This window comes from Petromyzon marinus, chromosome 22, assembly GCF_048934315.1.
Source record: "Petromyzon marinus isolate PM22_M1 ecotype Great Lakes invasive population chromosome 22, UKy_Petmar_22M1.pri1.0, whole genome shotgun sequence".
In the NCBI taxonomy this organism is placed as follows: domain Eukaryota; kingdom Metazoa; phylum Chordata; class Hyperoartia; order Petromyzontiformes; family Petromyzontidae; genus Petromyzon; species Petromyzon marinus.
This window is the reverse complement of record NC_133688.1, coordinates 19,369,340-19,383,346: the sequence shown is the minus strand read 5'-3', so window position 1 is coordinate 19,383,346 and position 14,007 is coordinate 19,369,340. Positions and strand designations below refer to the sequence as shown.

The window sequence follows — 14,007 nt, the reverse complement described above, 5'->3', positions numbered from 1 at the left end:
AACGCCAGTTATGTTGTGTGTCTTACTTAGCTGTGGGAACGAGGCTGAAACCCGTGCAGAACAGGGGGGGGGGGGGGGGGGATGTACAAAAAGTCCACGCGGAAACGTTCCTGGGTCGGGAATCAAAACCAGGCCCCGTATTGCTGTGAGCCACGAGTTTTAGCACTGTGCCATAGATGAGCCCTTAAAACTGCCATAGCACAGTAGGCTGTCGATTGTCTGGGGGTAATTATTCAACTGCATATAATATAGGTGAAGACGTAGGATTTATCAATTGTTTCATAGCCTCTTCAATTAAATGGATGATTATCGTTTCCGGGCTGCGTTGCAAACCAGGAAGTTGCGGGCCGCGTCCGGCCCTTTCGCTGTCGACTCCGCGCCCCTGCTGTGTAGAAGGTGGATTTGTTTTATTGTTGGCGAATGCTTCATCTCCGTCCCGTGTGCGTGAACACGTTAACGCTCTCCCTTTCTCCGAGATGGAACGCGCGAGCGGCTCGGTGGTAATTTTATTTAGAGAGGCGTAGCGCCGTTGTTTTTACAGATATTGCACTCCCCGCAGAGAACTGCAGTGGCACGACCGCCGCACTCGACGATAGCCGGCGCCAAACTGTGCCATAAGCCCTCCCGCCTTGGCCTTGTGGGAGTCTCGGTATCGATAAAGTAATTTTATTTGATTTCTTCTTCCGGTTCCGTTTTGATGCCGTGCACGTACGTCATCGGAATGGAATCGGAAGAAAAGCTGATGACCTGCACCACGTACGTCATCGGAACGGGAAAGGGTTAATCCGCGAGCGCCGCTGCGAGTGGCTCGAGACCCCCGCGCGCTCCCCACGACCGGTCGCGGCCGCCACCATGGCGACTCCGTCATCCTCGCCGCCGCCGCCGTCGTCACCGGCGAGCTCCGTCATTTACGTCCATGCGTGCGACTCGCGCAAGTGAGCGAGAGGGGGAGAGAGAGAGAGAAAAGTAATCTTTGAGATTAAATATTCAGGAGCGAGTAAATGGTTTAACGTTTATTCGCAGCTACTAAGTCTGTGACACTCGCGTACGCGCTTGAGCGGGGTGTCGAAGTGAAACTTTGTTCGGCTCCCACCCGAAGAGAGCTCGGAACTGCATTACGATGCAGATTGAATCCGTGAATTTGGCGGCGTGCGCGGACTGGAAATAAGCAGCTAATTTTGTGTCCAATTACAGCCTCGAGGTCTCCCATCATTGCTGGCTTTTCTGACTGAATGGGTTAACCATCCCCCAGAGGTCCCCTCTGGGCTAACCTGGCAGGGAAACGTTCCCGAAACATGGATGAAACATAAACTGATGCATGCAATTATATTATGAATCAATCTAATTAAACAGGCTTTTGGGTAATGATTCACCCTACTTTCTCCAATACGGTTGCTTGTGTTGCGATCGAAACGTTGTGGAAGGGTTTCGATTCAATTATATCTTCACATTTTGTCTTGTCTTCATCGTACCTGTTTTTTTCACTTTTTGCACGGTCTCATTCGCCACATAAGCTTGACGGTAAAAGTGGCGTTTAATTGGCATAATTCATGAAATTTCGATTTTTGCGCGCGTTGTTGGATATACGTACAGTATTGTGCGCTTAAGAATCAATGTTAATCAATGAGTCGCTCCATGGCTTTAAGTAAGAGTGCTTTGCTTCCACTGTACAAACTTTTTACTCTCGATGTGCACGAAGCTACACAGTGACAATGTGACAAGACCAACGCAGGCTCATTAAGCATGGTGTTGGAATAGCCGCTCGTATATTGCGCCGCCCAGCTGTGCGAGGCCATTTACAAAGTGTTAAAGCCAAAATGAAGCTCGTTTTATGGGGAGACGGCTTCTGTGTCCCCATTCCGTAGTGCGGCTACCGTGGATTTTGACCTTGTGTATATCAACGTTTCTTTGTTTTTCGGTGGTCATGTATGTCTGTGTGTGTGCGTGTGTGCTATAGCGCTGTGCTACGAATCCGGCTACCCGAGTTCGATTCCCGCTCACGGCCAACGCCAGTGACGATTATCTGAACCGGTCATGGGCCTCCGCTAGGTCGGCTCAGCCTTAAATTAATACCTGGTGCGATTTATAAACATCGCCACTGGTCAGACGAAGGTGGTCGGACGTGGTGCTGGCCACCCCCCCACCCCCTTGTGTACCGTTCTGGCCTTAGTAGGTGCTCGCTAACAGAACTTGCCCCAAAAGTCTGATGAAGGCTATACGGGGGATCTTTGTTTTTTGTGTGCTATATAGCCGCGTGCGAGCAGCGCGCGAGTCGAAATGTGTGTTTTGATTTTAGCTGAAGCTGGATTATAATAACACCCCTAGGGAGCAAGGCCAGGAGTGCTTACATCCAGAGTATGCTTCCTTTCACCTCCCACACCCCCAGCACGCCGACCACTGTAACGCGTTGCTTATATGAGAAGCGTGCGAAATGTGAGGTGTGCTTTGGGGCGGTGGCGCTGCCCAGCGGTGGTGCGTTCGCCGCTTGTTGCAGAGGTCCGCAGCTCGTTGCAGCAGGTGCGTTAACCGTGAAATAAATACTGCAGCGTCGCCGTTAAAAAGGATTGCCGGCGTCGTGGTCGAAATTTTGGCCAAATTTGAATAATTACATGAAGATTAATCGTTATCACTGGTGAGACAAAGGGTGGTGATAGTCACCCCTCCCCTCGTGTGCCACGCCTGCCTTCACAGGTGCTGCTCGCTAACAGCACTTGCCCCAAAAGTCTGGGTAAGGCTAGACAGTGGATCTTTGTGTTGTGTGTGTATTCGGCCTGCAATGATGCTTTCCTTCCTCGCGGTCCGACTGGTTGCCACGATTGTCGCTCGCCGTTCCAAGAGTCGTCACTTTTTCATCTCGTTTTTCACCCTCTCGTTCAGACCCCCCCACCACCACACCCCCACGACTCCCCAGCCAAGATCCGTCCATACGGCTCGCAGGGTTTTATTGGCCCTACAAGTAATAAACTGTAAAACGGCAGAGCGCAGATGTCTGGCAGAATTCATAACATTTGCGGCCAAATTTGCATGCGTTTTAATAACGTTACAGTGTTGTATGGTGCTCCTCAACTGTAAAAACCCATTAAACCGTCGTGACAACCCGTAAACTTTTACTGCCGACATCGGCTTCCATCGCGGCTGCTTAGCGGCGGATTCAAGGTTTCCGTTTAACGATCTTAACAAGGGCCAATTATAATAACTAAATGCATCGCCTGCCCTCTGCAACCTTTCCCGAATGTGTGCGGGGCTGCGGTGGGGGTGGGCGGCATATTTTGGGAGCAACAATCGCATTTTGTGTCAATAGAAGGTGGCCTTTGCAGAGGGTCGAGTGTGCTGGCTTATAAATGATTTGAAATGCTAATTCTATCACACCCCCCACCACCACCACCGCACATGAATTTTCATGACTCCGCTCCCCACCGGATCGCCGGCTAAAAAGGCACATTGATCGAGGGCCCTGATTTGCCCGCAGCCAATAGCCCCCCACTTCCCCCCCCACCCGTCCCACATGTCTGCCAAGTCTCTGCTTAAAATGTAGAATTCTGGATGTTTTTGTGCCTGGCTGTGTGCGTGTGTGTGTCCGTGTGTGCCCGAGGTAGGCAGAAACCCCCCCGCCCACCGCCCTACTCCCCCCCCCCCCCCAAAGCTGCACATTGGCAGCTTACTTTCATGTTTGTAAAGGGCCTGAGTTGCTGTAGGACGTTCGTACCCTTCTGAAGTTTCGTGAAAGTCGTTCTGGTTCATGATATTATTGCATTTATATTCCTTTGCAATTGTGCGGTTTTTGTTAATTGCCTGCGACTTGTCCCGCGTGTGTGCGTATTTTGCCAGCGTGCGTGCGCGCGCGAGCATTTTGCTTTCATTCCAATAGCAGCCGCGGTGACCTTGCGGCACCCTTGGCCATCGCCATTATTTCTCGCCGTACGTGATGGAGGGAAAGAAGAGACCCTCAGGGGGGACTCCGGAGAGGAAAGGGGGAAAAAAAATCAAGAATCTTAAGCAATTGGAACAATGACAAACACCCCTCCTCCTTCTCCACCCAGCCCCTGCACCTCAAGGGACCTCCCTCCAAAATAGCACACAACTGCAGTTGTGTCGGCAAGGAGGCAGTAGGCTGTGGTGTGGAGGGGGGTGGGGGGGGGACAGGGTTTGGGGGGGGGGTGGGAGGGGGGCGAAGAATACTGCCTCAAAAGCCTTCGCACAAGTTGCAGAATTTTCCCTCCGTAGGGTCCTGTGCCTTGATCGTTGGTGGGAGCTTCCGCAGAAAAGGTAGGGCATGTTGGGGGGTGTGGGGGGAGGCGGTGGGGGTGGGGGTGGGCAGGGGTTGCTTTGGTGGTGGGGGCAGCTCCATCATGTTGGTGGGGGGAAAAGGCTTTCCTGTCCCATTGCACGCGACGCTGGGTCGAGATGCTCGAGATGCAATCAACGCTCCGCTCCGCAATCATTCTCTTCATGCCAACAGCACGCGTGTCGCGCCACGCAACATGGATGCAACGAATTCGCCGCTTCCTTGATTTATTGAATCGTATCGTTTTTTTATTGTCACGAATCGATTTTTTTTCTTTGCCCTTCTGGTTGCAATGTAGAATATAGTGGTGTGAATTTCTTACATCTGTAGTGGTATCAACACACGTGTGTTTGCCTATGGATTGGCTCGGCCCTCGCATAGGAATGAGGAATTTCCACCACTGACCTCAGAACTGTAAACACGAAATGAGTACCGCCTCAATGCTCATTCGATCAAGAGATCACTTTATGACAGCAAACACGTGTGGATTCAAGATGGATCGATTCATATGTGCGTGGCCTGATGCATGCGCATCCTTAAAATTTCTTGAAGCGATAAATGGATCCCTTGTTACATCCCCTCTGTAGTATCGTCACGGCGCCAGTAGCTTTAAATGGACGAATGTGACCGCGGCGCGAGAGACCATTGACGGCTGGGAACTCCGAGGGCTGGCGTTTGCCGGTCCCTGATGCTGAACTGGCCGGGCGGATCAGGAGTCGTGAGCTCGGAGGCGGCACCACTGACATGCTGGGTATGAGTCCAGGTTTTCAGCCGCCCACCATTCACCCGAGTTCTCAGGTGCCATGAGTTGGAACGGTTTCGGCCCAGTCGCGGATGGCCGCTCGGAGAAACGCTCCCGATGTTCAATATCCAGTTTTTTGCGCTTTTACTTTGCTGCATTCCGCGTGAGAGTTCAAGTAAGAAGTCAAATCAGTTTGACTGCCATGCTACGAACAGAAGGAAAGTGCAACACCCCCGTAGTTTATGGACAAAAGAGGTCGCTTAAAGGGATCTCAGAAGTAGTTTGATATCTCCTTCTCTGGGCTGTTCTCCAACACATAGTGTAATGCACTGCTCACTCTGTGAGTGTTTCCGAATGAGCACTTTCACTGATTACAGCTCCAATAAATGAAGGGAAAATAGACAAAATAAAGCAATCCCCGGTGTTAGCAACATCTCTTCTGCGGCCTACACTGCTCCGTACCACAACAACAACACAGCCGCCATTCGCCACGAAGTGGTGGTGACGTCACCACGGCGTCTGTGCCGGGCCAGGTGCACTTTGATGCCACGTGAAGTGTCCAAGGCTCGGTGACGAGGAGGTTCACGGGACTGACCCATACCACATTGCGGTGGCCAGTAGCAAATTGCGTGTCAAATCACGGATTCCTTTTGTGCTTCCAACAATCGCTGGAGTTTTGGTTTGTGGGACCTTGGAGATGTTGAGATTTGCTTGGAGCTCACGCTTTGATTCTTGAGGCTGCCCCGGTAATTCCAGTGCCCTGGGTATAAATAACCAAAGTTCACAGGCATTTGGGTAACCGGAATCGATTTTTTTTTTCCCCACACATCGCTCCTCGTTTAGATTTGACCGCTTTGGCAGGCAACGTGCCCAGCCTGTTTGACTGTCTCAGGGTCGGGGATGGTTACACGACTGAGAGGACACGGCAATTTGACCATATCAGGAGCAGCGTCTTAGTGTATTACCATTAGAGCCTCTCGTGGGCCAAGGTTGCTGGCTGCACACTTTTTTTTTGCTAGTTTGTGATGCCCCCGTTAATCAGAGCGTACAAAATCTCCAACGGGGGTTTAGGGGGAGAAAAAAACACATCTTCGGAAAGTGTTGGCAGTTTAATTAAGAACTGTAAATGTTCTCAAAAATAACGTGGGCGCGCGGCCAATTTGCGCGACTCGCATTTCGTGCGTGCGTGAGGACACGATGAGATTAATGCTTTTGACAAACACCGGTCGGCTGGCATCGTTCCTTAATATAGGTCCCTCTTTCGCCATCGCCAGGCAACTGACTTGCCAGAATGCGGTGAAGTGATGCGAAGTCACGGAGCAACTTTGTCGCCTTGAAACTTCGTTCCTGAAGTGTGACCCTGTTTTCCGCCTGGGTCGTAAGCGACGGCCTATGACCGATAGCGCTTGGGTGGGTGACCACCACGGTCGTGGGCGGCAGAGGGCAGCTTCTATGCTGCCACATTCTCCCCACTTTCATCAACGTGCACTGACCAGTGTGATGAGGTATGGTTGAATGACCCCCATGACAAACACGACACGGGGAGGCCCTCATCCAGCAGTGGATTGAAATAAAGGGCGGTGCATCTATGCACATAATGAATGGGGATTTTAATGATTCACTTCACTTTATGAAATACAACACATTCGTCAATAAGACTGCTTTAAAAGAAAATATACAATAGGTAACATTTCTGGAATTGGCCCTTCATTATAGCACATCCATGAAGAAGGGCCCTTGCCTGAAACATCGGGCAAATGTGTTGAGTTGTTTTGTTATTTGTGCTTGTGTACCACTGGCAATGCAGCAGTACCAAATAATTTCTGTCAGACGTCGATATTCAGACAAAATATGTCTACATGTATCTGTCTCTCCGTATGACAAATAATTGTTTTTCCTCAACTCATCGGCCACGCAGGGGGCTTCTGGTTTCATCAACAACAACAACGAACTGCCATTTGCCACTAAGTGGCGGTGACATCACCACGGTGCTTGTGCCAGGCTAGGTGCCCTTTGAGGCCACGTGAAGGTGTAGAAGGCTTTCTGGCAGGAGGTCAGGGGACACATCCAGGTTCCATGGGTTGGTTGACAGACGGCAGATGCACGACCTATGCTCCCCACGGTGCCAACATACAGTGTCTCATGAGCACTCTCTTGAGAAGTCGATGCATTATAGTTTACTCTCACGATTCTAATAATGAATCGATTCTGGGTTTTCGCAGAGATGCGAAATGTATACATTTCATAATAGTATAATGTATATAAGCATACATGAATAGAAAAGAACAATTCTCTGTCCATGTATTGTGAATATTATATTGAATTTATTTTATGTCATTTGTAAAGGTTTGTTTGCCCCATTAGGCTAAACGTTAGCAACCATTAGCCTTAACGTTCGCATTTAATAAGCATAACATTTCCATAAACCGAAAATAAATGATTCTAGCAAACACAATTCAACATACGTGCAATGGGAATATAATTAGCATAGAATTAGCATATGTTTGAGGATGCATTGCAAATCATCCTAACGCACGGAATTCAGCGCGAGCCTTGCGCGAGGGCACGGGTCCACTCGGATTGCGGGATCGACTCGTCCGTTACGCTTTCCGCCTGACATACTTTACCCGCGCTGCGCGGCGCTACGATGGCGAAATGTTATCTCCCTCGCCTGGTATGCAGGCGGCCGTGGGATCGATCCCGACCCTGATGCCTGCTGTATATTTGGAATAGGGTTTTTTTTTTATTCGCTTAAATATTAAAATGTGTCGTTAAAACCCGCCACCACCCGACACAGCCAACTCGTAAACAGAACGTGTCAATTCGTCACTACTACAGCACAACGGTTGTGTGTTGGAGAGCCAAGCCACAACATTTACAATCTGAGTACAACGTTTCGCCAGTAATTACAACTAGTTTCATCAGGCGACAGCCACATTTCTATTATGGATGATAGTGGTCACGAAAGCCTACGTGTTAAATTGTATATTTGGAGTTTGCGTTTTTTCCCCGTGCTTGCATGGATTTTTCTCCGGGTCCTCCCGATTTTTTTCCCCTCCACATTTTGAATCAACGTGCGCTTAGAGTATTTGGCTGTTATTAATTACCACGGGATAAGCCACCTCGTTGAGCTATCATTTCTGATAGCCAGGTCGCTTCTGAAAAAGAGCTATTATAGCTCAGTGGGCCTTACCTGGTAAAATAAAAAATGGCGTAGTTTAATCGTTTTTAGAGATGCAGGCTCTCCCGCGTTGGCACGTTCACGGGGCCACGGGGCTTTCCCTGCAAAATGCCGGTGGGCCTGCACGTCGCTAACAACACGCTCGCCTCATTAACCTCGCGGCCACAGACGCCGGCCAGGAAGCAATTAAGGCGCGTTGGTGGGCACGGGGCGGTAGCAGTTTGGTCGGGCGAGTCGTCCAGAGAGGCGTGGGAGATCCGCTCAGGGGGGTCACCGAACGGGGTTGTTGAGCCGCTAAGGTTTGAGCACTGGTGAGCATATTTATTTCCGCCTCCTTTCCCCCACCCCTCCCTCGTTTCAACATTGGGTTAATGTGGATTTAGTGCGGCTGTTTAGCAGCCGAAGTAATAGCCTCTTACGACCTCCGATGCCCTCATTTGCACAAAACGGCACGACAGTAGTGGTAACCTCTTGCAAGGAATCTGTCTGAGCCCAAGTGTGCCTCTTTGTTTTTTTTTTAAGAAATAAAAAGGGGGGTGGAACATTGTGTACCGTTGCGTTTTTCTGATCGAATCCGTGACGCGGAATATATATATTTTTTTATTCCCTGTGTTTCCCCCGCGAGCAAAAACAATAAAATGTTGTGTTTCTAAGCGAGACGGTCATTTTAAAGGTGCCGGCTGTCGTGTCGTAGTCGCTGCCGTGTTAAACACCTTTCAGATGTGTGCGTGTGTGTGCAATTATTGTTGAGTCTTGCACTTCACTCGTAAGTCACGGACCGTAGCACATGGTCATTGGGCTGGCAATTATCCACCCCACCACTGCGATTTGATGAATTGACACAGCTCGGAGCTGTGATTCAATTCAGGAATTAATGCTTCTTGTCTTACCTGTGTTTGTTTCTCATTTGTTCCTTCCTGTTCCGTAAGTTGCATTACAAATGCGTCTAATTTACATACATTTTCAATAATTGGTGCCTCCGCGCACGATTCAACGCATGTATCGTGAACGCAGGGTAGAGTGGTGGTGCAATAGCGCTACTACGATGTGAACCCAGCAAATCCAGCCTTTGTTGTGTGGTCCGCGCTAGCGTCAGTAGAGAGTGATATCTGAACCAGTCCCGGGCCCCCATTTCCTGAGTCAAACTGCACCGACCAGCGTGGTGAAGTACTCTCGAAGAACCGCCGTGACCGAAACGGCACGGGGAAACCATTCAACCCACAGTGGATTGAACAAGAGCTGTCAAGAGAAATTATCACGAGCACGCGAAACAATTCTAATTGATCAATTGACACCGGTGATGAAAACCGCGCTCCTCGAATGGCAAAATCGGTGGGGCGCTTGACAACGATAAGTTTGGCTTGAAGCCGCACGGCGCAGCGGGCGGAGCGGCGTCAACGCGGAGAACCCTTCATCCAGCAGTGCACAGAGAATGGCGCGCGGCTCGGAGCGGCTGCCATTGATTCGTCGTATCCGCCCCCCCCACCACGCCACCAGCAGCGGCGCTAGCTCGTCGGCACGCCTGGCGGCACCGGGGGCCCCCCTCCGCACGCCAGCCGCTCCCTCTCCATGTCAGTAGAGGGGGGGGGGTCAGGCACCCGTGCCTCGCGCTATTAAACCCGCCGTGTAAACCGTCTGGGGTCAAATTATCACGCCATTCAAACTCGCGCGGTGATTTAATTGCCGTCGTAAAAAAAACGCGTCGACCTTCTGACATAGCCGCCCATGCCGACGTCGAGGACACGGGGGGGGCGGGGGGGGGGTGCAGGCGGCGCTCGGCAGCAGCCACCCCGTAGCCACCCCCGTAGCCACCCTCGTTCTCGGCCCAACTCTGCTGAAGGGACCCAGAAGGTTGAAACCGGTCGAGCGTTTGCTCACTTGAACAAATGCCGGTTGCAAATATCGGTGTGCAAAGACAATAGGTGGATCCACGAAAGTGTGCATCCTTATAGGTGGCAACGCAGAACGTTGTTCTCTTCATATTTGCCCATAGCCATGGCGTCTCTCACAATGTTCATTCTCTTTGTGAACGAATGAGGGAAGGTTGGTCGGCTGCACCGCTGCACCACTTCGGTATCCCCTCGCATTCGTTCCTTTTCTCCCCAAGCGCTTACAACCCAGCTCCAGTCCTGGAAATGCGTTAGCTCGTATTCATTAAGACTCTGACCGTGCAGTGTCGGGTCGTGTGTATGCAAGTTGACCTTCCTTCGCACCGTGCATAGCCGACCGTGCTAATCGAAGGCGCGTGTCGTCCCGTGCGCGTTGGCGATCGCGTGTGCCGGTTCTCCCCCCCCCCCCCCCCCCCCCCCGCCCGCCCCTCTGTGTCCACAGCTCCAGTGGCACGCGAACCTGGCGTGCAGTCTGCTCAACCAGCAGTCGCTCAAGCGCTCCTCGGCGCAGATCATCGTCACGGCCAAGCGGCGCATGAAGGTGCAGCCGACGAGCCTCACCATGCCCACCCAGTGAGTAGCTGCTCCGTCGGGCAGGGAGCCGATGCTTCGTTCCGCATGTTGGGTGCGGTTTTATGGCAGTTGTATGCGTTCGTGTGGCGTTGCCTAAATGCTTCAAGCAACAATGCATGTTATGAATATTTTTTTTTATTATCAAGCGCCTGAATTATTGTTATAATTGACATAAGGTCCCGAGGCACCATAAAAGGGCACCCCGGGGCGGCAGCTGTCCCTGTGTTGCACAAGGTGACTCGGCACCACCGGCTTGCAACTCGGAATTAGTTTGCCATTCGGGGGCTGACGTTAGATGATGTTAGCCATGGCCAGGAATCGAACTTGGGCCGGTGGGTTCAGGGCACTCCTTACCGCACACGCGCACGGAGTTATCGGTCGTCCCACGTGTGCGCACGTAGCCTAAGAGTACCCCTCCTGCTACCGCGGTGTTGGCAGCGTGCAGCATTGATTACCGCTTACTCGAAGCCACTTAACCTCGAACGAACGCAAACGTCTTCGCGTTACATTGTGCTCATGTGCAAACACGCGTACATGCGCGCTCGCGCATATCTGTGCTAACCACCGCGCACATACGCGCTCTTTCGCAAGCTTTCGCGGCTAATGCGCTAAAGGTTAATGAGCCCTAATTGAATCAAGTGATGTACGTTTTTTGCTGCGAGTGAAAACGCGTGGCAAGTCCGGTTGGTTTTGAGGGGCTGCGGGGAGGGGGTGGGGCATGCGGGGTGGAGGGGGGGGGAGGAGCATGAAGTGGGGGAGATAGAGGCTGGGTGAGCACCGCTGAGGGCCGTCAGGAGGAAGGCCGTCACACCGTTAATTCAGCGGCGCAAACGATCAATGCCCCATCGATCGCCGCGGTGTGATTTGACAAATAGGCCTGTCCGTCCTGATGGGTTCATTAGCGTGGGGGCACCCGTGCCATCCCCAGCTGTCCCATCCGCTCTGCCCGCTCGCACGGGGCCACGCCCGGACGACACGCCGGCCCATCGGCCCGACGCCGTAACGCGGAACCCTTTCTTAACTCTTGCCCGGCCTTGCCGCCAAAGTTGTGAGCAAAACAAAATGTCCGCCTCGCTGGCTTGCGTGGATTTCCCAGGGTTCCTTGCACTTCCCTTGCATATGGCGGACATTCTGAGTGCTAACCAGGCGGACTAATGTTGAAAATACCGGTCAGGAGTTGGCTTTCCCAAACACATGCTGCTCGATAATATATGCCTGTATAATACGGACTAGAACGGAGTCCATCTTAAACATACGCATTCACCCATAATGCCCCATGACGGCACGTAACAAGTTTGTGACTGAAATGAAACAAATTACGGAGAATATAATGAGAATTAAAATGAGATGGAAAAGTAGTGGATTCTTGAATCAAATCGCGATCCTGAATTGTGACAATTCACCCAATCTTCGAGGTAGGCCGTGAATCCCTTATACGGCCTGTTGGTAACGGTGATGATTCAATGGTCGGTTTAAACAGCCACATTAAAAGCATTCAGATAGAAGGACAGCAAAATTATCCAGGGCGGGGTGGGGGGTTCTGTTGAAGATAAAACGGTTGATATGATTCGACCATTTGGCTGATGGGCCCTCACTGCGGTGGCAGTGACGCCCAGAGGGTGGCTTGCTGCGGGAGGAAAGGTCATGGATTGGAAACCCAGTCCACCCCCGCGCTCAATCGCCGGTGCCAGGCTAACGTTCGTCACGTCACTGTCGGCGCCCGGTCTCGCGTGCCGCGCGGGGCTTTGTTGTAAGAAGAAGGGTTTGGGGATAGCCACATCGCAATGAAGGGCGCAGGGGTCGGGTGGATTGTCACGTCGCACGACCCGAAGAAGTTTATATTGAACGTCTTTTGCACCGTGTAAATAGCCAACTGTGCTAATCAGAGGAAGGACGACAAACTAAACACGACAAGCAGTTCTAAATAAATTAGTTAAATCTAAATGATGATTATTTAAAAGGTGCACATCTACCAGTGGCTTCCTAATATCGGAAGGAAAAGCATTCCAGACGGCTGCAGAAGTGCATTTGAAAGCACGCGATGTACTGACCATCTTTGTTCGATGGCCAGATGGCGACAGCTCTGGGGGAGGCCTTCATTCAGCCGTGGGTCGATCATGGCCGGCGATGATGATGTCAGCCCATCGAGACAACAAATATCTCTCACAGTGGAGGCCGAGAGAAGGATGCAAGTTCTGTTTTAGTGAAATAAAATAGATCTGTGCAATGAACTAAAAATGTCATTGTTCGCAGCAGCAGCAGCAACGACACCGACATGGTCTAACATAGACGTTGGGGAGGCCGTCATCCAGCGGTGGATTAGTTTTCAGCCCTGCGAAATTGTAAAGCCGAACGCCTCTGCATATGCCAGTAACAGCTGTACCCTCAACGGCTCTAAATTGTAATACATAATATAATCGAAATAAAATATGGAGAGTGCAGCAGTGTTTGTCTAGCAGGACAAATGTTTGACATCGATCTGGACTGCAGTAATGAAATCAGCAGGAGCATCAGTGCGTGGCGGAGAAAGTGGATGTTGCTATTGAGAGCAAACTGTAGTTGGTCGTGGGCGCTCAATGATTTTTGCGCCACCGCCGCGGAGATGGAGCGATGCAATCGCCTCTGGAGCAGGTGGTGTTAGGTGGATTGCAACATCGCAGGACCGTGAGAGATGGTGACGGGTCGGTGAGGCCTTCATGCAGCTGTGGATTGATCATGGCTGACTATGATTGCGCTTGTGGTGCTCGCTTTGTGCAAAAAATGAGTTTTCAAAACGAGCAGAATGAAGTTGACCGTACAAATGAAAAAGGCAATACAGATTAGATGGCACAGGTAAATGGTACAGTTGCAAAGAAAACACAAGTAAATATAATATTCAAATCTTGACCCCCCCCCCCCCTCCAAGGTGGAATCTGAAACGAGATACTCTTTGGTTATTTTGGTAAAGTCACGTAGGTAGAAAAATAAAATACAAAATAATATATCACGACGTTTCGATCGCAATGCAAGCGATCATCCTCAGGCGGAAAAACTAATCCAGCAGTAGAACTGCTGAACCAGGAAGAACACTTTAATTGGTGCACAATGCCAACCATTGCATCATCATCATTAGCCATGTTCTATCCGGTGCTGGATGAAGGCCTACCCAAGCCATAGCCGTTTCTCACGGTCTCGTGATGCAACAATCCACCCAGCTGCTTCAGACAAAATTATTTCATTGCTCCGTATCCATTGTGGACGTTCTCTCGAGCATGTTCTCTCCTTTGACTGCCTCTCTACCACTGTTCATCATCCTTTCCAAGCCATATGCCCTGCCCAAGCCCCCCTTATTTTTTTT

The 14,007-nt window shown here is 51.0% G+C and overlaps 1 protein-coding gene across 1 annotated transcript in view; it reads left to right on the top strand.

Moving 5' to 3' along the window:
* MED27 (mediator complex subunit 27) overlaps window positions 1–14,007 on the top strand; it is an 81,770-nt gene that overhangs the window by 40,485 nt on the left and 27,278 nt on the right. Inside the window, exon 3 of the mRNA XM_032958687.2 lies at window positions 10,540–10,670. Coding sequence (XP_032814578.1) covers window positions 10,540–10,670 — 131 coding nt within the window. The remainder of the gene's footprint in view (window positions 1–10,539; window positions 10,671–14,007) is intronic.